At 34.7% G+C, this 21,417-nt stretch overlaps 2 protein-coding genes across 4 annotated transcripts in view; one reads left to right on the top strand and one right to left on the bottom strand.

Annotated features, from left to right (window-relative positions):
• Positions 1–12,624, top strand: part of rxrab (retinoid x receptor, alpha b) — an 82,204-nt gene extending 69,580 nt beyond the window's left edge. For all 3 annotated transcript variants that reach the window (XM_067405605.1, XM_067405603.1, XM_067405606.1), the window contains 3 exons: positions 4,847–4,938; positions 7,805–7,910; positions 9,680–12,624. In XM_067405605.1, coding sequence (XP_067261706.1) covers positions 4,847–4,938; positions 7,805–7,910; positions 9,680–9,827 — 346 coding nt within the window. In that variant the 3' untranslated portion in view covers positions 9,828–12,624. The remainder of the gene's footprint in view (positions 1–4,846; positions 4,939–7,804; positions 7,911–9,679) is intronic.
• A 93-nt stretch (positions 12,625–12,717) lies between these two features.
• On the bottom strand, positions 12,718–21,334 carry LOC137034854 (WD repeat-containing protein 5-like). Its single transcript, XM_067408070.1, has 14 exons — positions 20,544–21,334; positions 20,015–20,115; positions 19,549–19,657; positions 19,373–19,446; positions 18,571–18,660; positions 18,361–18,450; positions 18,161–18,244; positions 18,025–18,080; positions 17,091–17,137; positions 16,780–16,855; positions 14,992–15,025; positions 13,741–13,815; positions 13,536–13,623; positions 12,718–13,435 (listed from the first exon to the last, which is right to left on the bottom strand). Exons 2-14 carry the CDS (start codon positions 20,081–20,083, stop codon positions 13,335–13,337), a joined length of 993 nt encoding a protein of 330 aa, XP_067264171.1. The 5' UTR covers positions 20,084–20,115; positions 20,544–21,334; the 3' UTR covers positions 12,718–13,334.
• Positions 21,335–21,417: the final 83 nt, after the last annotated feature.

Below are 21,417 nucleotides of genomic sequence, written 5' to 3'. Positions count from 1 at the left end.
AAAGGCAGGAATAAAAATGGCAGATGGAGCAATAATAACTGACATGATCCATGATTGCATGATATTTTTAGTGATATTTGTAAATTGTCTTTCTAAATGTTTCTTTAGCATGTTGCTAATGTACTGTTAAATGTGGTTAAAGTTACCATCGTTTCTTACTGTATTCACGGAGACAAGACTGTCATTATTTTCATTTTTTAAACACTTGCAGTCTGTATAATGCATAAACACAACTTTTTTCAACATTCTTTATAAATCTCTCCAACAGTGTAGAATTAGCCGTTAGCCACAGAGCACAATCAAACTCATTCAGAATCAAATGTAAACATCCAAATAAATACCTTACTTACGCGATTAGACATGTTGCATGATGAACACTTTGTAAAGTTTCATTTTGAGGGTTATATTAGCTGTGTGAACTTTTTTTATGTTGTTTAAGGCAAGCGCAAGCTCTTGGGCCGTGGAGCACGAGAATTAAAGGGGCCACACACCCTGAATCGGCGCATTTATAATGATGCCTCAAAATAGGCAGTTAAAAAAATTAATTAAAAAAAAACTATGGGGTATTTTGAGCTGAAACTTTACAGACACATTCAGGGGACACCTTAGACTTATATTATACATGTTCTTTGGCACCTTTAAACATTTGTTTAAAGATTTTGTAAGCATATTGCGTAGTTGAGCTTGGTGTCATTTGTTTTATTTGTGATGTCAAATTGTGTGGACATACCTTTTGGCCAGGCTGTCATACAAAGAAATTATGAACACATGAAAACAAGTGACAGCTAACAAAATATTAATAATTAATATTAATAGTCAATGTATGGTTTTTCCTGTTAGCTTTTTGTTTTTCTGTGCATTGTTTTGCATAGTAAAATAAAACCTGTATGTAGCCCAGGTTACTAGTAGTTAGTGACTGAGAAAGAAAAAATAAACCTTCGAATTAAAGCACAAATTGAAGCATAAAGAGGCTGAAACAATAAATTATGATGTAATCAATTTTACTAATTACATATATATATATATATATATATATATATATATATATATATATATATATATATATATATATATATATATATATATATATATATATATATATATATATATATATATATATATATATATATATATGTATAAAATAATAAAGGTTTCAAAATTAAATAATAATATTCTCACATTATGAAGTATCCAATAAGATTCTCGCTATCCCCGGAGAATCAGTGCTTCAAAATCGGAGAAAAGTAATGGGTTCAGAGATAAGCACATTGTGTGGAGACTGACATTTTGGAACGCGTATACTTTGGAATTTTCCTGTTCATCCGATGTACATGTGATGAATGAGTTCCTTGGCTAGGTCTTTTTTCCTCCTGTGATGTCTGTATGAGTTTTGTGGAGTCAGTCGCTGAATGTTGCCTGATCTGGATGTGGATTGATCAAAGTGTGAATCCTTCTGATTCGTGAATTATCTCAACTCCTTCCTACACTTTCTGTATGCACCTGGTGGGGTTGGACTGGCGAGCCACCTGTCGAGTGAATCCTTAGAACTTCTTGTGAACTTGAACGTGCTGGTCGTCGAACGGTAGGAGGGGAATTGCACAACAAACTCTTTTGTTTTTTGGGGTTTTTTTTTGTTTGTCCTAATCCTGTGGACACCTGCACAGACTATGAATTACATCACATTCAAGGAACTTTTCTTTTGGGAACTGAACTGAATTCATGGACTGATTTTGATTTTGATGTCTTTGAGGTTTACTGTTTATTCAGACTGGAAATTTTCATGTTAAACTGTTTGGAAATTGATGTTGATGTGGTGAGTGTTAATGTTTAAATAGTGATAACTAAATAGGGTTTAATTCAAGAACAAGTCATTCAGACACAGAAAAGACAGCCAAAGTTTTATTTTAATTAGTCTCAATCAATTCACAAACAAATTACATTTGCACTAATTGAATTCTGAACTGAAAATTAATTTATGGTTCCCACAAAGTAAAAAAAACCCATCAAATCCCTGGAAATGAAAAGGAAAAGGTACAAATTAGTAACACACGAATATTCCTATGTCACTGCATTTATATGGAAGCAATTATTTCTTATGTGTTCAATACAGCTAAATCTACCACAGACCTTGTCTTCTGAGTACGTTGGTCCAATTGTAGAGTCAACGTAAAATTGTAGCTGCAGTTTGCCATTTTTGTGAAATGATTTTGTCAGATAAATATCTTAAGTAAGTGTAGTGTTTTGTTCTTTCCTCATATTTAATATATATTTAAAAAGAAAAAATAAAGTTTCAATGGTTTAATCAAACTTGTAGGGTCCAAAAATCACTTTTAGCCACTACTGTTCTATGAGCTACAAGGTTGTTAGTCGATGGTATATGTCTTTCTTTGTTGAAGCCATCAACCTGCATTATTTCAACTTATTTTTAAATTATCGGGTTTATCAGTAGAATTCCTGGTGTAAACCTACATTACTCATGATTCTGCAGAGAAATCTCCACCAATCAAAAAATGAAATGGGAGGGAAAATATTTTAATGCATTCTCTCAAAAAACTTTTGCATTTCCCAGAGAAACGTGCAAAAAAAAAAAAAAAAAAGTGACGGAAATAATATGAGATGGGAGTAAAAACTAAAATTCAGTGCTTTTCCGAGTGAATGCGAAGTTTCTCTGTGTAGCTCAATACTTTTGCAAAAAAAAAAAAAAAAAAAGCACTGAAATATGCCTCCGATCTCATAATTTTTCCATCACCATGTCAACAGAGGGGCTCCTATATATATGCATATTTTCAGCGTTGGCGCCACAAGTGGGCCCCGGGGGTCGTGGGCCGGCTACTTGAGTCACTGTGCCCCCTTACTTTAATTCCATTTCATCCGTTGCTTCAAATCAAAGTCTGTAATGTTGTGATTCACTTTATAGCTGGTTGGCTTAGTTTATGCCTTTTTACTCTTTAACAAAGACTTTTTAAAAATCCCTATGGGAAAAATGAATTTGTTGCACTCAAATCGTCTGAAGCTACATGATAGTTTTGTGTGAAGGACAGACCAAAGTCGTTATTTAACCTCTAATCAAATCTCAAATCAAATATGTGCCATTAGACAAAAATTTTGATTTATGCATTTTCCACACACAAAACTATCATAGGGCATCATAAGACATGGAATATAGTTTTATTAAATTTATGATATTTTATGTTACTTTTTGTTTTGTTTTTGGGAGCATGATAGATCCAGTGCCCATTCACTTAAATTATATGGAAAAGAGCAGCCACATAAGCATCCCCTTTTGTAGAGAAAGTAACACAGGTTGAGTAAATGTGAGGGTGAGTAAATGGGGGCTTTCGCATGGGAGTCCCTATAACTGTCGGAGGAAATACCCACTTTTTTGGCATGTTCGCACCGCAGGAGCTGGGAATGATTTTTGTCATAGGAACACCTTATGGGAAGACTAAATTAATTCTTACTTCAGAAAAAGGTCTAACCCAGCACAATAGGAACTTCCAGTGGCATAAGTGTACATTGACTGGCCGAACGCATACAAAAATCCGGCACCCATCATTTTTAAAAATCAGTGTACAGAGTTTATATACTTACTCAATGAACTCCACAAACATGGAAAACAATAAGACACACTGAAAGCTAATGTTAACAACATGAACCTGTCACCTTTGTCTGCAGCGTTGTGTTCTTTTCTCAGCCTTGCAATGATATGTAGCACTGCACGTTTTCATAGGAGATTTCTTCTTTCTCCTTTTTCTCTTTCAATCACATAACTTATACAGTGGGTACGGAAAGTATTCAGACCTAGGACCATGTGATATTTCAGTTTTTCTCTTTTAATAAATCTGCAAAAATGTCAACAATTCTGTGTTTTTCTGTCAATATGGGGTGCTATGTGTACATTAATGAGGGAAAAAAATGAACTTAATTGATTTTAGCAAATGGCTGCAATATTACAAAGAGTGAAAAATTTAAGGGGGTCTGAATACTCTCCGTACCCACTGTACGTCTACATTCCATCTCAGTTATCATGAATCCCATGACACACAACAAAAACACAGCTCCAATCATGGCGTCCTCCATCCTCCAATTGTTGGTGTTGTTGAATGCCACGCTTAAATGACATCGCTGTTGGCCAGCTTACGTCACTTCAGAGTTCCTACTGGGAGTGCGAATGCAACCATAAAAATGGCCCTAGGGGCCATTCGTTCTCAGGGGAGGGGACCGCACTGGTGGCTAGCTCCTATAACTACCCAGTGCGAAAGCCCCTAGCAATGACCAAATTTTAATTTTGGGTGAACTATCATTTTAAATTCAGTGTCAGCATTCAGTTTATAGAGAGTAAGATCTTGTGGTCTACTAAGAAACCTTTCTGTGTCCTGATAATACAACCTGTGGAAGATTTGTGACAGCTGTAGGTCATGCACACATGAATTTTTGAAAATAACCCCTATAATGATATTAGACGCTGCATCATGAAAGTGTCCTGCACATCTTACTCTTGATTGATGCCGTTTTTACATTAAGCCGTATGGCAGTTTTATGTAGCGCTGTGATAATGTTTCACTGGCCGCGTGAGATATGCTGGTGTCCTCACTAATGAAATATATGCTGCCCGGTCTGTCTGTGGTAGAGATGAATGTGTCTTATAAGACATAATGACTTTGATTTTCAAGGCGATATGAAAACTAAATATAAAGTGGAGCGATGACTCACTGAGCCTGTTTAATATGTTACAGAACATTTACCGGCATTTTTAAGGGTATGTTGGAGATAAATGAACTATATCTATAATTTAGATTGGCTGAGTTGCCACGTGAGCATAAAGATTTTTGTCCCTTTTTTACAGAGTGCTGACAGAGCTTGTGTCAAAGATGAGAGACATGCAAATGGACAAGACTGAACTTGGATGCCTGCGGGCCATTGTTCTGTTCAATCCAGGTACAGTAATGTATACTTATACAAACACAGCACTCTTATGCAAGTGCTTTTAAAATGTCATTTTAGTTTGATTAAGATACCTTGCTATTTTGTTTTGGCCCATTTAAAAAAAAAAAAAAATGAATGGAATAAATCCAGAAAGGGTAAATGAGATTCATCTGACTGTAAACCTTACACTGTAAAAAATGACCGTGATTTTAACAGTAAAAGACTGTAAAAATGCTGCGGTCAAAAACTGTCAATTGGTTTACAGAAAGTTTCTGTACTATATATGATGAATAACTATAATAGATCTAACGGTACATTTAATGTAATTTGACGGTAAAAATACTGTTAAATTCACAGTTTTTGGAAGTGAAAAATAACAATTCATTGTAAAATTTACAGTGAAAAAACGTAAATTGACATTCCCACAATTCCCTGTGTGACACTTTTCATATATTTTTGTTGAAATAACTCTGTTTCTTCTTAGTTTTTCTCATTTTTTTCTAATCATGTTATGTACATTAGGGTTTTATGTTACATCTAATGTTGTTAAATTAATGTTTATTGCATTTTTAAAATTTCATGCATGTTACCATGATGGTGTTTAGTGTGTGTGTGAATGACACTGTGTGCACCTTCTATATGTTAGTGTTGTCCTTCTCAGCTTGTGGAAAATCTGCTTGTGATGAACTTTGATTCATCATGTGACTCTTATCACCACTGTGTTTGGTGACTGTCAGTGTATTATAAAGGTACAAAACAGATATTAGTACTTCATTAAGTTGGTAAATTAACATTATATCAGTTAATGAAATACGTTATTTTACCGTAAATTTAACAGATTTTTTTTAACGTTGCTACTGTATTTTTTACGGTGAAGTTCTGGCAACCACAGCTATCATTTTTTTACCGTAAATTTTACTTGGATTTTTTTTACAGTGTAGTATAGCAGGCAAATCAGCAGGCTATATACTGTGTAATGCAAAATTGTTCTCACGTGACCTCTGTGTTCATCTCCAAACAATAAAACATTTTGTTGTGTAAAAATGTCTTAAATATTGACAGTCTAGTCATTTGTTACAGTGGTGCCTGCAGCCTTATGGCTGTACGCATTTTAGCGTACTTTGAGAAATTTCAGCTGTGCCACGTGAATAAGCAGACATTCACGCCGAAAGTGTTTCTGTGTCCACCTACACTGTCTTTAAGTTGTTTTAATATGTGAACGTGCTAGATGTATATATTTGACCATTTTGTTTTCCGCTTTTTGCCATTTAAAAAAAAAAAAAAATCTTTATAGAAGTGTGTAGTAGTTACATGAATGCTATATTTAAGTTGCTTTTCCACTGTCGGAGCGAATGGTTTTTAGAACAGTAAGGAACAGTTCCGGTTATATTTCCACTTGAGCTTGGTTCAGCACGGGTCAATTACAAATCATTCTCGGCCCAGAATTCTCAGCACGGTTGGCCGTGTAGTGACGTCGCCACTCAGGATTAGTCTCTTGTCTGTTGCCTGGCTACCAGTTTCTCTGTAGCTGGCCAAGCGCACTACTTGAGTGAAGTAAACACAAGTTAATAATACAATTTAAAGAAATATGTGATCATCCTCCATAATGTGGTTTATTTCCATCTCATACAGTCTGTAAACTCTTGCGTTACCAAGACAACGACTGACGCATTTGTATTACATTTCAAAGAGCTCCGTTATCAGCCCTACAGTGGAAAATAAAACCAAATTGGCTGGGATCAACGCGGAATGGAACCGTTTAGCAACGAGAAAGGTTTGGCCCAATGGTGGAAATGTGTGTATACTCAAGAAAATTAAAACATCTCTCAGAGTTGAATTTTTAGCATGAGCATATATTGAGCTTTTTAGTGTTTGATTTTGCATAAATAAATAAATCCCCTCTGAAATCCTGCAGGCACCCCTGATAAAAGGTCAATTCAAGCACATTGCATTGTGGGATACGGTCCTCTCACATTCTAAGGCAATGCGCTTTATTTCAGATGTCGGACAAACTATAATCATGCTATTGAGGAAAGAGGATTGCTGCTGTACTTTCTGAAATAGCTTTATCTACAGCCTGAAGTTATTTGATTAAACTAGCATTCAGTGGCGAAGCGCAAATCCGCGAAAAAAAAAAAAAAGCCAAATCCTCTTAATATTGCCAATATTTGATGCTTTTGACAATGTCTGTCAATGATCATTGGCGCAACCCAACACAGGGGATTATCGCGGGGGCCCCAAACACGTGGGGCCCCCCCGCAGTGCGTGCCTGTCCGCTACACCACTGCTAGCATTACCTATCATCCACAAGACAAGTTAAATGTACACTATACCGTTCAAAATTTTGGGGGTGGTGAGTTTTTGTAATATTTTTTAAAAAGAATTTTCAGCATCATTACTCCAGTTTTCAGTGTCACATGATCCTTCAGAAATCATTTGAATACGCTGATTTGCTGCTCAAGAAACATTTATTATTATTATCAATGTTGAAAACACTTGCGCTTACTATTTTTGTATAAACTGTGATACATTTTTTTTTTTTTTTTGGATTCTTTGATGTATAGAAAGATTAAAAGAACAGCATTTATTTGAAATGGAAATCTTTTGTTATTTTATAAATGTCTTTACTGATTACTGTTAATCAATCTAACACATCCTTTCCCAATAAAAGTATTTATTTATTTAAATGTACTGATCCCACACTTTTGTAACAGTAGTGTAGCATCAAATAAAATAACACTTTAACATGACTTTGTTTTGTTGTATATCAAAAGTTTGTCCTTACATACTGATTCTTATGAAAGCTGAATGTGTAAATACATCTAATCTTAGGTAGTTCACAATAAATTGTGGATTTTGTGTTTGTATTGACTCGTAGATTCAAAAGGACTGTCTAATCCATCAGAGGTGGAGGCATTAAGGGAAAGAGTGTATGCTTCTCTAGAAGCCTACTGTAAACATAAATATCCTGATCAGCCCGGGAGGTACGTGCACACACACACCTTTCATCTCACATGTGTTTATGTACGCTTCATTATTTCACTTGTATATAAAAATTAAAATAATAGCACCAAACAAAAAGAGTGCTATAGAAAAGTTTAATTGGATTCAGAGTGAGCATGATATATTTTTTCATTTCATGTTCATTAATTTTATTTCATTTTCAAAACCAATTTTACTTATAGTAATTTGCTTATTTTCTACATATCTGTTAAATCTCCTTTACACCACGGTTCAGACGTTTTTGAGCAGTACGATTTTGTAATGTTAAAAAAAAAAAAAAAAACTTGTATGCTAATTAAGCCTGCATTTATTTGATCAAAAATACAACAAAAACATTAACAATGCAAATTAAGATTACAATTTAAAATAACCGTTTACCATTTAAATATATTTTAAAGTGTAATTTATTCCTGTGATGCAAAGCTGAATTTTCAGCAGTCAGTACTCCAGTCTTCAGTGTCACATGATCCATCAGAAATCATTTGGTAACACTTTACTTAAAGGGAAAGTTTACGCAAAAATTAAAATTCTGTCATCATTTACTCACCCTCAAGTTGTTCCAAACCTGTATGAGTTTCTTTCTTCTGCTGAACAAAAAGGAAGATATTTTGAAGAAAGTTTGTAACCCAGAACTGTTCAGCTTCCCTTTATGTTCAGCAGAAGAAAGAAATGTATTCAGGTTTGGAACAACTTCAGGGTGAGTAAATGATAACAGAATTTAATTTTTTGGGTTTACTATCCCTTTAAAGCCTTTATGTATAATGCATTTTAAAGGTATTCTTAATGTATGTTATAATGCATTACATCTTTTCATAAATAATTGTTCAAAAAAACAAAGTTAATAATTAATTGTAACCAAATGCATTATAATACTAAATTTGAATTTGAAATTGGGTGTTTGTCATGCATTATACTTTCTAAAGAGTATTATAATGTATTTATAACTGTAGTTACAATTACTTATGACATCATTATAAGGTGCATTACAAGGCATAAATAATGCATTAAAATACGTTTATAATGCATCATATATATATATATATATATATATATATATATATATATATATATATATATATATATATATATATATATATATATATATATATATATATATATATTTAAGTAAAGTGTTACCAATCATTTTGGTGCTCTAGAAACATTAGTTATTTAATTATATCAATGTTGAAAACAGTTGTGCTGCTTAATATGTTTGTGGAAAACATGATACATTCAGGATTCTTTGATAAATAGAAATTTTAAAAGAATAGCATTTATTTGAAATCTTGTTAACACTTTAGTATAGGGAACATATATTCACTATTAACTATGACTTTTACCTCAATATCCTCCTAATTTACTGCTTATTAATAGTAAGGTAGTTGTTAAGTTTAGGTTTTGGGCAGGATTAAGAATGTAGAATAAGGTCATGCAGAATAAGGCATTAATATGTGCTTAATAATCACTAATAAACAGCCAATATTCTAGTAATATGCATGCTAATAAGCAACTAGTTAAAAGACCCTAAAATAAAGTGTTTTGTAACATTATGTCTTTACAGTCACTTTTGATCAATTTAATGTGTCCTTGGTGAATAAATGTATTAATTTCTTTTTTTTTTTTAACTTTACAACAATAGTTTATTTTATTTACAAATGATTGATGATTTACCACAACAGAACATCTTAAGAAAACAGCTTAATTATTACACTGTGCTAATCCACACATTCATCCATTGTTTCATGAACAGATTTGCCAAGTTGTTACTGCGTCTGCCTGCTCTGCGCTCCATCGGCCTGAAGTGTCTCGAACATCTCTTCTTTTTCAAGTTAATTGGGGACACGCCCATTGATACTTTCCTAATGGAAATGCTTGAGGCGCCACACCAAATGACATGAGGGAATCATTTCTTTTCATCTCCACCCCTCTGACAGAACGTGCAGCTTATGTATAGAACACTACAGGAGGGACAGGACACATCTCTGATCTCACCGAAGAGGACTGAACCAATAGTAATTCTACGTTGGCATTTCTTAAGAAACATTGCGCAATCCACAAAATACTGAGTAACCGTTCATTGCAGAATACCATACAGGATGGATTAAGTGAGTTGTTTTTTTTTCCTGGTTTGCATGCACGTTTGGGAAGTCACTTCTGGACAAGTTTTTTTTTTTTTTTTTACTGGTTTCTCATTTCTTCTGCCTTACAGAGGTCTACCTCTGCTTTCCGTTGAGTACACAGCCAAACCGCCTCATCTCTGAACTCACAATCATTTTGCTGTGAATTTTCAGATTTCATGAGGATAAAAATACCTCGGATGCACTTCTTCATGCAGCTGTCAATAAAGAACACATCACTGTATCTGCCATTAGAAGCTCTTGCTGAAATCATAGCAGAGTTCAGTGTTAAAAGGACCACATTTGTTTGTTTTTTTGTTTCCAGGCACTTAGAAATTGCTTCTTTCAAGTGGTGTTGTCATATGTCAGGATGCTTAAAGTCCATCTTCATGAGGAAGAATCTGTACGCAGTTTGGCTTAAAGTCATTTTCTTTTTGGGAAATATATGGGCCTATGAATAACAGAAAGGCCTAAAAAGAATGAAAAGCAGGTGTTCTCTTGGCTGAACTCATGCTGGATGAAAATACAATGATTCATTGTTAGAATTATGTAAAAAAAAAAAAAAAAAAAAAAAAGCCTCTATAATTCAGCATAAATATGTATTATTTCCAAAGATTTTCAATAATGTTTATATATCATCTGATAATTCCCAGCAAGTGGGTGTTTGTGATTTGAAAATATGCAATGAGTTAAAGGAATCCAGATGATACTCTGGCCTCAGGGAATCAGGAGGTTTGAGAAGTGCTTCGTCTGTCCCCTATTGGAAGAGTTGTGACATTACAGCTGCACTCATTTGCTATTACATGGAATTGTTAGTTTAAAAGTTGGATTGTCATAAAATGCATGGCAAACATTGCAAAGTAACCATTTCTATGCCTCAGGTGGATGCAAAATGCAAAACCCCACATTTTCTTGTGTTTTTGGTTCTGTTGTGCAGTGTCTTATCTATGTCATAAGCAAGAAACTGTAAATTGTGATAATTACAGGTTCATAGCATTTTTACTAACGCATCAAACCTCATTTGCAGATTGAGCCAATCTGAACCAGTGTTTTCATGACGACAATGAATTTTAAATAATTATTATTGGAATTCAGGAGGTATATGTGAGCTGTGTAGCAGCAATTTAAGGAATTGTCATTAGCAGACGTAGTGCAGAAGACCTACTGATTTAGAATACACATTCTGCCAAAAGTCTATTACGCCAGGCCTCACAGAAACATGACGAGCATTCAGTATGATATGTACACAAACAGAATATAATGTCTATTTCATTGCTATACAGAACCTAAAGTTATAGTTTCCATGTTTTTATGCTTTGAATCCGCAGTCAGGGAAGATCAGTGCTTTGATTTTGCTAGTTCTGTTATCGAACATCTTTGGCCTTTCATTACTCCAAAACCAGCATATTTAAAATGTGCAGATAAGAACTAAAAGCCCCTTGCTGAGGTAAAGACGAAAAACTGTATTGGACTAGTCAAACAGGGTTTGTTAGACCACCAGGAGCCAGGCGCATCTTATCTGCAATCCTGATGTGCCGCCATCAGACATCTTTCTAGGAATCTGTAATATTTCCCTGTGACTGTGAGACACCAGCCATCACAGGATAAGTTAGCAAAACACAAAAGAGATGCATTTTAAGAGATTTATCTATTTTTGTACAAAGTGTAATTTTTTTCTCTGTATCATTACTTCATCAGTTCTATGTTGTTCATATTGTTGGTGTAAATATTCCTTTTTAAGTGGAGCCATGCCCTTAAGCCTGAACTGAGGGAAAGGTTTACGTGCAAAGGCTTCTGTTCCTCTGCCATTTGTTTTCATGGTACCCTCAACTGAGCTGAAGATGCTCGCTCGTTTTTTTTTACAAGACAAATCGAGGGTTTATTGTGTATTGACCTATTATATAATGTCTGCTCAAAGGACTATTAAATTTCAGATTGTAAAAAAGACTGATGTCATCTTCAGAAAACATTAAAGTATTTGATAGATATGAATAAATGATGACATACAAGATATTTCTAGACAAGAAATTTCTATATACTCCTATAGCAAAGCGTGCAGAAGGTTATGAATTTTATGGAGATTAACCAACTGCTCCAATGGATCAAAGACAAACCATGAAAATAAAAATGAAGATAACTGAATACCTTTAAATTCAAAGCTGAAATGCTGGAAAATTATGTTTAGAAACAACTGAAGTTTCCAACGGACATTGCTAATTTACATATAAATATCAATATTTGCAAAATGATTAAAGCAAAAAGCAAAAATTGACATCAAAAGACATTTTCTCATTTAACAAATACATTTACATATACATTTTTGGTACATATATCTTTACTCCAATAGAACAATAAAACAATAGTATTCATCATTTGATAGAAAACATTTGCTCTTCAGTAATAAATTAAAATGAACTGAAAACATTACAGTAAATTATACAGTATATTAAAGGGTTAGTTCACCAAAAAATTTAAATTCTGTCATTACTTACTTGCCCTCATGTTGTTCCAAACCCTTAAGACATCTTCGGAACTTCTTCGTCTTTGAAACACAAATGAAGATCTTTTTAATGAAATCTAAGAGTTTTCTGTCCCTCCAATGACAGCCTACACGACTACTTTCAAGGTAGTAAAGACATCATTAAAGTAACCCATGTGACTCCAGTGCTTTAACCTCAGTTTTATGAAGTGATGCGAGTGCTTTGCTTGCACAAAAAAACATAACTTACCACTTTATTTACAAAATATTAATCACCGCGACATATGCGTGTTGTGTTGACGCGAGAGCAGACGTTGCGTGAATGCGTTGGAGATTAATATATTGTAAATAAAGTGGTAAATTATATTTTTTGCACAAACAAAGCACACTAGATGCTTCATAAAACTGATGTTAAACCACTGGAGTCACATGGATTACTTTAATGATGTCTTTACTACCTTTCTGGGGCTTGAAAGTGGTAGTTGCCTAGGCTGTCAATGGAGAGACAGAAAGCTCTCAGATTTCATTAAAAAGATCATTGCGTTCCGAAGATGAACAAATGTTTTACGGGTTTGGAATGACATGAGGGCGAGTAATTAATGACAGAATTTTCATTTTTGGGTGAATTAAATCTTTAAGGGGAGAAAAGGCTTTATGATAAGTGAGATGTCACTATTATAAGCAGATAGGACCTGCCCATCTCTCAGATAAACCTGCATCATATGCTATCAAACCATTGTAAAAGACAGACACTATTCGAAGTCAGTCTGATTTTTTCTACTAAAGCCTCTGGAGTACTATGCTTTAACTTAACAATCACTTTTCCACAGTTTGATGGTCTTGTCGTTTTCCAGGGCTGCAGAGGCAATGATGTTTTCCGTAGGGTGACAGGCTGTCGAGATCACTACATCTAAGGAAAAAAAATACATCATATTTACAATGTCTTACCTCTTATGTTAACAAAATGAAAGAGACTGCAGTGTCTGGGAGGTCAATCAAATGTCATATACCTGTGTGCCCTTGTAATTTCTGCACAATTTCTTTGGTCTGCAAGTTCCAAATATACACCATATTGTCTTCAGAGCCTGAGACGATCCACTGAATGATAGCAAGACAGATTCAGGTTATTCAAATAACAACAACAAAAAAAGGCCTAAAATAACGATATAACTATGTGTTGAAACAAATACTTGAACAAAGTAGAACAGAACCTACCTTTCCTCCAGTCACAGAAAAATTGGCAAACACGCAATACTTTTCATTCTTATGTCCAGTATACGTCTTGAGACACTAAAAAAAATATTAAAAGGTACAACAGATCATTTAAAGCATGAAATATTATCCACACGTTTAGCTAAATGTGGACATTCTATTGTTTTTATATACAGCTATTTTGAAATACTATACCTTAACCCTAAAAGAAAGTTATGCATTTTTACAATAATAATAAAATTAATAATAATAAAAGTTATTTACTATTTATCTATTTTTATAACCTTCTTACAAATGAGCACATCCCCAAAAGAGGTTTTAGGGTAACATGGGGGAAGATGCCCTCCATAGGAACAATGTGGATTTAATTTTAAACCGTAACATATTTTGATATAAGTTTAGCATGTGCAGGATGATGATGCATCAGCCAATTTGTTATTATAGGAAATAAACTAATTTAGTTGTTATAGTACAAAATGTAACATATTAAAAGACGGGTAAGATGGCCCCTGCTGGAGTAAGTTGACCCCATACCTTGGGTAAGAAGCCCAATTAATTACAATAAGTATTACATTTAAAAAATAATAACACAAGTAACAACATTGCGCTTCTGTGCCTAATATGGGGTAGGGGGTCATCTTACCCCAAGGGTCTAATTTTACCTTTTTCCCTCAAATCTAAAAACATTCATGAGTCCATAAACCCCATTAACAAATAGATACAAAACATTTTGGTATTCAACATAATAAAATGTCATAGATCACTATTTTCCAGAGACACAAAATTAGATCAATTAACCTCAAAACTGTTTCGGCTGACTAAACCAGGGGCATCATTTGAACATGTTACCCTATCTCAATTCTGGGTATAAATTTGTCCACAAAATATGATAAGTAGTAGGTAAACAAACACTTTTGTTTGACTATATTAGTATACTGTATCTCAAGGACATCCATTGTTTTTATATATAAGGTTAATGATTTTTGTTTTCACCTAACCCGACCTATGCCTAAACATAACCTTCACAGAAACCTGTGCAATACACTAGATTTAAATTTTGGACCTCACAAGTATTGTCAACTCTGTACACATATACTTACAAATTAGTATTATCAACATGTCACAAAATATTTTTATTAATGTATTAAAAATAATAGCATGTATTATACACTAATAATTTGAATGCATTAAAACAATATTTTATGATAAAAATTTCAATTCAGTAGCAGTCAACATTCATTACAAATGACATACCTTTCCTTTGCTGTAGTCCCAGAGCTTTAAGGTACTGTAAGGGGGAAAAAAAATTATGAACATGAGCATGTTTATTAAAAAACATTAACAAAGGTTAATAAATGCTGTAAAATATATTGCTCATGTTAATGAGACTTTATTGTAAAGTGTTACCATAATATTTATATTAAAATTCTATTTGTTTTACAATAGTTTGCAATTTTGACAGTTTTACTGAATTAAAGGTGCACTATGTAACATTTTCTGTCCGCTAGACGTCACTAGAGGCCTATTCAAAACAAAGGCGTAGCTTTATGACGCCAAGTTTGGGCGCGGAATCTTGGGACATGTGGTTTTCATCTCAACGGTCGGTGGAAAAGAATTGGGATAGGACTCGGGAAAAAATCATGTTCATGGATAAGATTATTAACGTTACTGTAGTATGAAGCAGAGCAGGGCCGAGTGTTGTGGGAGCAATTGCACAACACACACCTCACGAGCAGCGGAACTTTAATTATGTCACAGTCGCCGGCGCTGCTTCCTCTTTTCCAGTCATGAGTATGAGGTAACGCAGCTCTGTTTATCATATTAAATACATTTAAGTGTATTGAAAATGATTAACGTTACTCCGTGTGTTCACTCGGTGGCTGCTGTGAGACACTTGTTGCACACTGCAGTAAGATAGATCAATTTTAGAATATAATAAATGCTGGATGGCTTGTGTTGATAAATGGCATTTAATTCATTTTAAAAGGTATTGCATGATGGAGAAAATGCTGTATTACTGTTACTAAAAATAAAGCTGCATCTGATATGCTATGTTATCAACTTGACAAAATAGTGTTTTTCTCTGAGGCATGGTAAAGTATGGCACTCACAAAAAATCAAGAAAATTAGATTTAAACAATAAGACTAAACGTGTTGAGCTATATAACTACAATTAGTTTTCTGTCTATAAATATATCAAAACAGTTGCTCCTTTGTTTATTAAAACGTGTGATATATTAAAGCGTCTTTGGTGTTTCCATGGTTTCTACAAAATAAAACCGGAAACCGAGGGTAACACGGGTATGACGCAATTGACCCTTCGCAAAGACCTGCCCCCTTAGTTACTGTTGCTGTGTCCGACAAGCCAGCGCTGTCATCCCACACAGAGTGAAAAATACACTGCAGAGCAAAGAGGACACTAACAACACGTTGACAGACAAGACAGAGCAGGTTACTTATGATATTAAACAAAGTCCCAGCTTTCAAATTGTGTATTTTTTTTTATATAAAAAACGTTTTGTGGCTCTTTAATGTGTCGTGACAGATTGTTGTACCGCCTCAGCTCAAGCAGCTCGTGAACCGATCATCTCTTCATACTAGTTAATTTATAGCATCAAATAAACATGAATGAACATGAGAAGGAATGTTGTTTCAAACGCGGAAAGACGTCAATACACATCATTTTTCAAGATCAAGTCCACCGAGGTTAATCTTTTAACTCCTGACTGCTTTGTCAGACAAAATGGCAGATTCGGCATTATGACTGGTTAGATTGCTTGTCAATCAAACTCCCGGCGAAGGGTCAATTGACAGGCGACTCCTCACACGTCCCAGAGCCTTGGTTAAAATTGTAATTTTCTCATGATTTACAAATAGTTGGAAACATTTGTGATGTTGTAAGTACTCAAGTGAAGAAAATATATAACACTGGCTTAGTGTTTTTTGTATATTTTACTGCAAAATTCTTACATATTGCACCTTTAATATCTCAGAAACTCTGCAATGAATAGAAAACATCACTAGGGGGATGAGTTCACTTACTTGTCCAGTGTTGCAGCTAGAATGTATTTTCCATTTGGAGAAAACTTCACAAATGAGACAGGAGGGTTGTCATCATCTGGAAATAATAATATATATATATTAAAAAAAGTTCTCCATCAACAGACTCTCCTTATTTGCATTTAGAGCGGCCACATTTCTCCAAATTATACACCACACAACATCTTGCCATCTGGCACCACAACAACACTCACTCAACATCTAAAGTCCAGCTATACTTAGAAAACTTGATATTATGCTCTCCAGCTTCATCAGTACATATGGTAAATACTAAAGAGAAAACAGTCACATACCTATAAGAGTTCTTAGACATTGTCCTGAAGCAGTGTCCCACAATCGACTAAAAATACAGTACATAACATTAATGGATAAATAATCACATCGGTCTTAAAGAATCATAAGTAAGGATAGTGGCTTACTTAGAGGTTCTGCAAGTAAACGTATTAGTATGTCTGCTCTACCTGACAGAGAATGTGCTATGCCACTCTGCCTTTTACATGTTTGGATTTGCTGACATGCCTTTGTAGGGCAGGGTTTTGGAGAGAGGGTGTGTGTTTGAAGAGATATGGGTGGTCTAAAGTAAGTTAAGTAAGTTAGCATGGATTTTCAATAGGTTTACATGCATCCAAGGTCAAAAAACATTTTAATTTTCTAATAATATACATTGCACATCACCTTATTTTTCAAAGAGTCTGAAAACAGTTTGTTTGATGATTCACTGTAATAGCGCGTGTCAGAAACGAAACGCCTATTACCATATCTGAATTACAGCTCCGGAGGCTTCCTCAGTGCTTGATATACAGTGATACGAAGTATAGCATTGGTTTTCCTATATCAATTCCAGCACAACCTTTTCAAGTGCATGCAAAGTGGATTCGTAGCGCTAAAAAACAGCATCTTCTTGACATATCGACAATGCGAACGAAACTCTTCCAGGCCTCAGCTACAGCTACAGTGTTTTAGGGTGGGTCAAAGTAAATGTTGTTCATGGGTAGCCAATGAAGACCAAAGGCTGGAATTATTGTTACGTAGGTATTATGTAACAGGAAATGAGAGTGGAAATGCTGACGACTCATTTTGGCAGTTCAGAATCAATTATTTCTCTTTAAAACTCTTTAAAACTTTGCAGACCGTTTACATTCACCAGCTTTTTTACACACTGCATGAAAGGTAAAATTCAAAAATGCATATTAGAGGCACTTTAAATGAAGGCGCTAATCAACTTACCATAAACCATCGTAGCTACTGGATACTATCAGAGATCCATCTCTGTTGAAGTGAACCTGGAAACATTAGATGAAAGCGACATCATCAAAATCCACATGCAAGCTAACAAAAAGATTTTTTAGGAATTGATGTTCACCGCTGAGACCGGGTCCGAGTGAGCTGGCAGGGTCTTCAGACACTTCCCAGTTTTGACATCCCAAATCCGTACACTTTCATCAAACTGTCAACAAGAACCACACCACTCGATCACTAAATGGCATACAATTGCAATCGTCGTCTCATATGCATATTTATTTTGATGCATTTAAAAAATAATCCATCTGTCCGTTTACTTACAGATCCAGAAACAACAAGGTTCGACTGTGGGTTGAAGTTACAACAGAAGACGTAGTTGCTGTGGCCTTTTAGTGTCTTTAGACATTTCCCCTTTAAAAGCATGACAGAGAATTTAGGGGAAAAACTCAGAAACTGATATGGATAACACCTACAGCATCAGAATATATATAATGTATATATTATATATTATTATATATATAAAAAATTTACCGAACTCATATCCCAGATCTTCAGTGTCTTGTCATCTGATGCAGACGCCAAAAGATTTGAGTCTGAGGACCAGGCCACATCTGATATTCCCTGCCAAATACAACACAGGGTTGTAAAACACATCACAATATGCTCTAAATGTTGGGACTGGAATATTCTTAAGAGTATTTTTTATACAATAGCATTTCTTTAATACATATGTCTTTGAATATTGAGCAAGGGATTGAACCTGAATGTTGCTGGATTTACATATCGAGTCTTTAAAAGGTTAGTTCACCCAAAAATGCAATTCTGTTATCATTTACTCACCCTCATGTTGTTCCAAACTCAAACGAATTTAATTTATCTTTGAAACGCAAATGAAGGTATACTTAATGAAACCTGAGTTATTACTCCACTGAAAGTCCATTCAACCAAAACTTTGACACTTTAAAAAGTTCAGAAAGAGATTTTAAACTAATTCATATGACTCATGCATTTAAATCCAAGTCCACCAAGAGACACAATTGCTTTATGATGGAATACTGGTAATGTACATTGATCAAAATAGAGCTCATCAAATACGGTCAAAGACAGCTCAACCGTACTTGTGATGATTTTATGAACTTTTTGAAGAGTGAAAGTCTTGGTAGAATGGACTTTCAACAGAGGGACAGAAATGTTCCAGGTTTCATCAAAAATATCTTGTTTTGGAGACGTTGGAAAGTCTTAAGGGTTTAAAAAAAACGTGAGGGACATGAGTAATTGATGACAGAATTTTCATTTTGGGGTGAACTATCATTTTAACTTAGATTAAACTCACAAGTTTATGTCCTGCAAGACTCTTCTCAAATTTTCCATCAAAAGTGCCCCATATTTTGATGAGCTTGTCTGCAGCTGAAAAAGAGATTGTCATTTTTAAAAACTTTTTGTAACATTGGTTTGATTTTTGTAGATTACAACTGAATGTTAAAACACAAAAAACAAACAAGCACTTACATGAACTGGCCAACCATTCACCACTTGGGCTAAATTTCACTGATGATATAGCTTTTGTGTGGCCTGCGAGGGTGAACTTCAATGAGTAGTTTGGCTTCACAGGGGCAGACTTGAAAAAAAGACATACAGATAACATCAACATAGAAAAAACTTATCTTCTGGCTGAAACTGCATTTAAAATTGGCATGAAACCTAAATGTAGGGCAGGAATTGATTGGTTCTTTGTGGTTTGCTAATATTGTGATCTCATGTGAGTGACAGGTTGCCCTCATGCCAGTAAACATGTCTTCAGAGAAGAGATGTTGTTGCAAGAGGGAGGGAAAGTTACTTAATATATAATGATGTGCACAAATAAATTATTTATATAAATACTGCAATGTTGGTCAATTTTGAATTCATGGTGACTTTAAAAGAGCAAAGCAACCAAAAGGCTAGTTTTTTTATTATTATTTTAGTTTTTATCTACCTTAGAGGATGATGATGCTGAATGTGTCTTTTGTGTTTCTGTGTCCAGCTTCTTCTCCTCTGATGCCATCACTGCATCTCATGTGGTCAAATACAGTTGCTCTAAATCATAGAGAAAGAGATCATAACGTTATTGAACATATAAAAGATGTACACGATTCAAATAAATGCCACTTATTTAAGTAGTATATCAACAACACAAACTTGACAGTTGACAGCATTGGGCTGCTACAAAATGCACATGGCCTAAAAGGAAAGTCTCACTACAATAGCATGGCAGCCAAGCCATTTACTTCCTCTGACTAATTCATATGTTTATTTAGAACTGCGGATGGTGAGGCGTATATTTTGACAGTCACACATAAATCAGTTACAACAGTAAACAACTGTGTAGTTGCCGCCCTATCACTGCTGTCCACTCACACACCTAGCACGGCTAACAACCGAACCACAGTAACGTTACTTGCATTCAGCTCAGGTTTCCATAACACATAAGCGACGAAACACGAACAAACAAAAGAATAACTTACTGGAAGGTTCTGAACCAAAGTTTCGATTTCAAACGAGCCGCTCCAAACGACTATGTTTACAAAACAAGTAGTAGAAGACGCGTCGGGACACTTGCTGAGCCAAATAGAAATTACACACGCGCCACCGCGCATGTGCAGTATGTAATGACAACTTGAGTTTCTTATGTTACTTGCTGTCTTCTTCACTGTATGCGACCAATATAAATTTTGCACAGCTGTAGTGCCTTCGAATAAATTATGAACAAACTCATCTATTTTTTTTAGTACTTTGCGAGTAAGTTTGTTTAAATCTTTCCTCTAATAGTAGGGAAGGTGGTCATTCACTCCATTCAGAGCTGATCTGGGATCAGTATTACCGTTTTTACTGTTTTAAATTTAAATTGTTTGGTGATTATCGGTCAGGAGATGTGGAACATTACAAACAAACTATTTACTCTTGTATTTATTTACTGGACATAGAAATATATTATTTTGATAGGCTGCCGCTATATGATATTATTTTGACCATTGTTGCAAATGCAGCACATTTGTTTCACAGCATCAAATATTTGTCTCTAGAAGTAAGCTAATAAAAGTTAATTTCAACAAATCAATATTTCACGTCCACGCATTTATTTAGCTATGTAATAAGCAGTATTAGTCAGTGGGTCATCATGTCACAACCCATCACGCTACGGTGATACAAAACACAGTTTCGTGGTCCTGATCAAGAGCTACTGAATTTACACTGTAAATATGCCACTTTGATATTTGTAAAACAACAATAAAAAAGTATACTGGACGTTTGGAATGAGAATGTTAAAAGCTGAGCGACGCCGAGGGAATTCATTTACACAACAACAACAACCACAATACCGTGCGACGCAGCGCGCAT

The sequence above is a fragment of the Chanodichthys erythropterus genome, chromosome 13, assembly GCF_024489055.1.
Source record: "Chanodichthys erythropterus isolate Z2021 chromosome 13, ASM2448905v1, whole genome shotgun sequence".
Lineage (NCBI taxonomy): Eukaryota > Metazoa > Chordata > Actinopteri > Cypriniformes > Xenocyprididae > Chanodichthys > Chanodichthys erythropterus.
Note: the sequence above shows the minus strand (reverse complement) of the source record. Positions and strands in the feature narration are given on the sequence as shown.

What these genes read in the sequence shown, in the direction of transcription:
- LOC137034854 (XM_067408070.1), bottom strand. Translation starts at nt 20,083, where the DNA reads ATGGCATCAGAGGAGAAGAAGCTGGACACAGAAACACAAAAGACACAT. An exon ending in AGTAGCTACGATGGTTTATG is followed by an intron (nt 17,138 to 18,024) that starts GTAAGTTGATTA and finishes CTGTATTTTTAG; the next exon opens with TCGATTGTGGGACACTGCTT. An exon ending in ATGTCTAAGAACTCTTATAG is followed by an intron (nt 16,856 to 17,090) that starts GTATGTGACTGT and finishes TATTATTTCCAG; the next exon opens with ATGATGACAACCCTCCTGTC.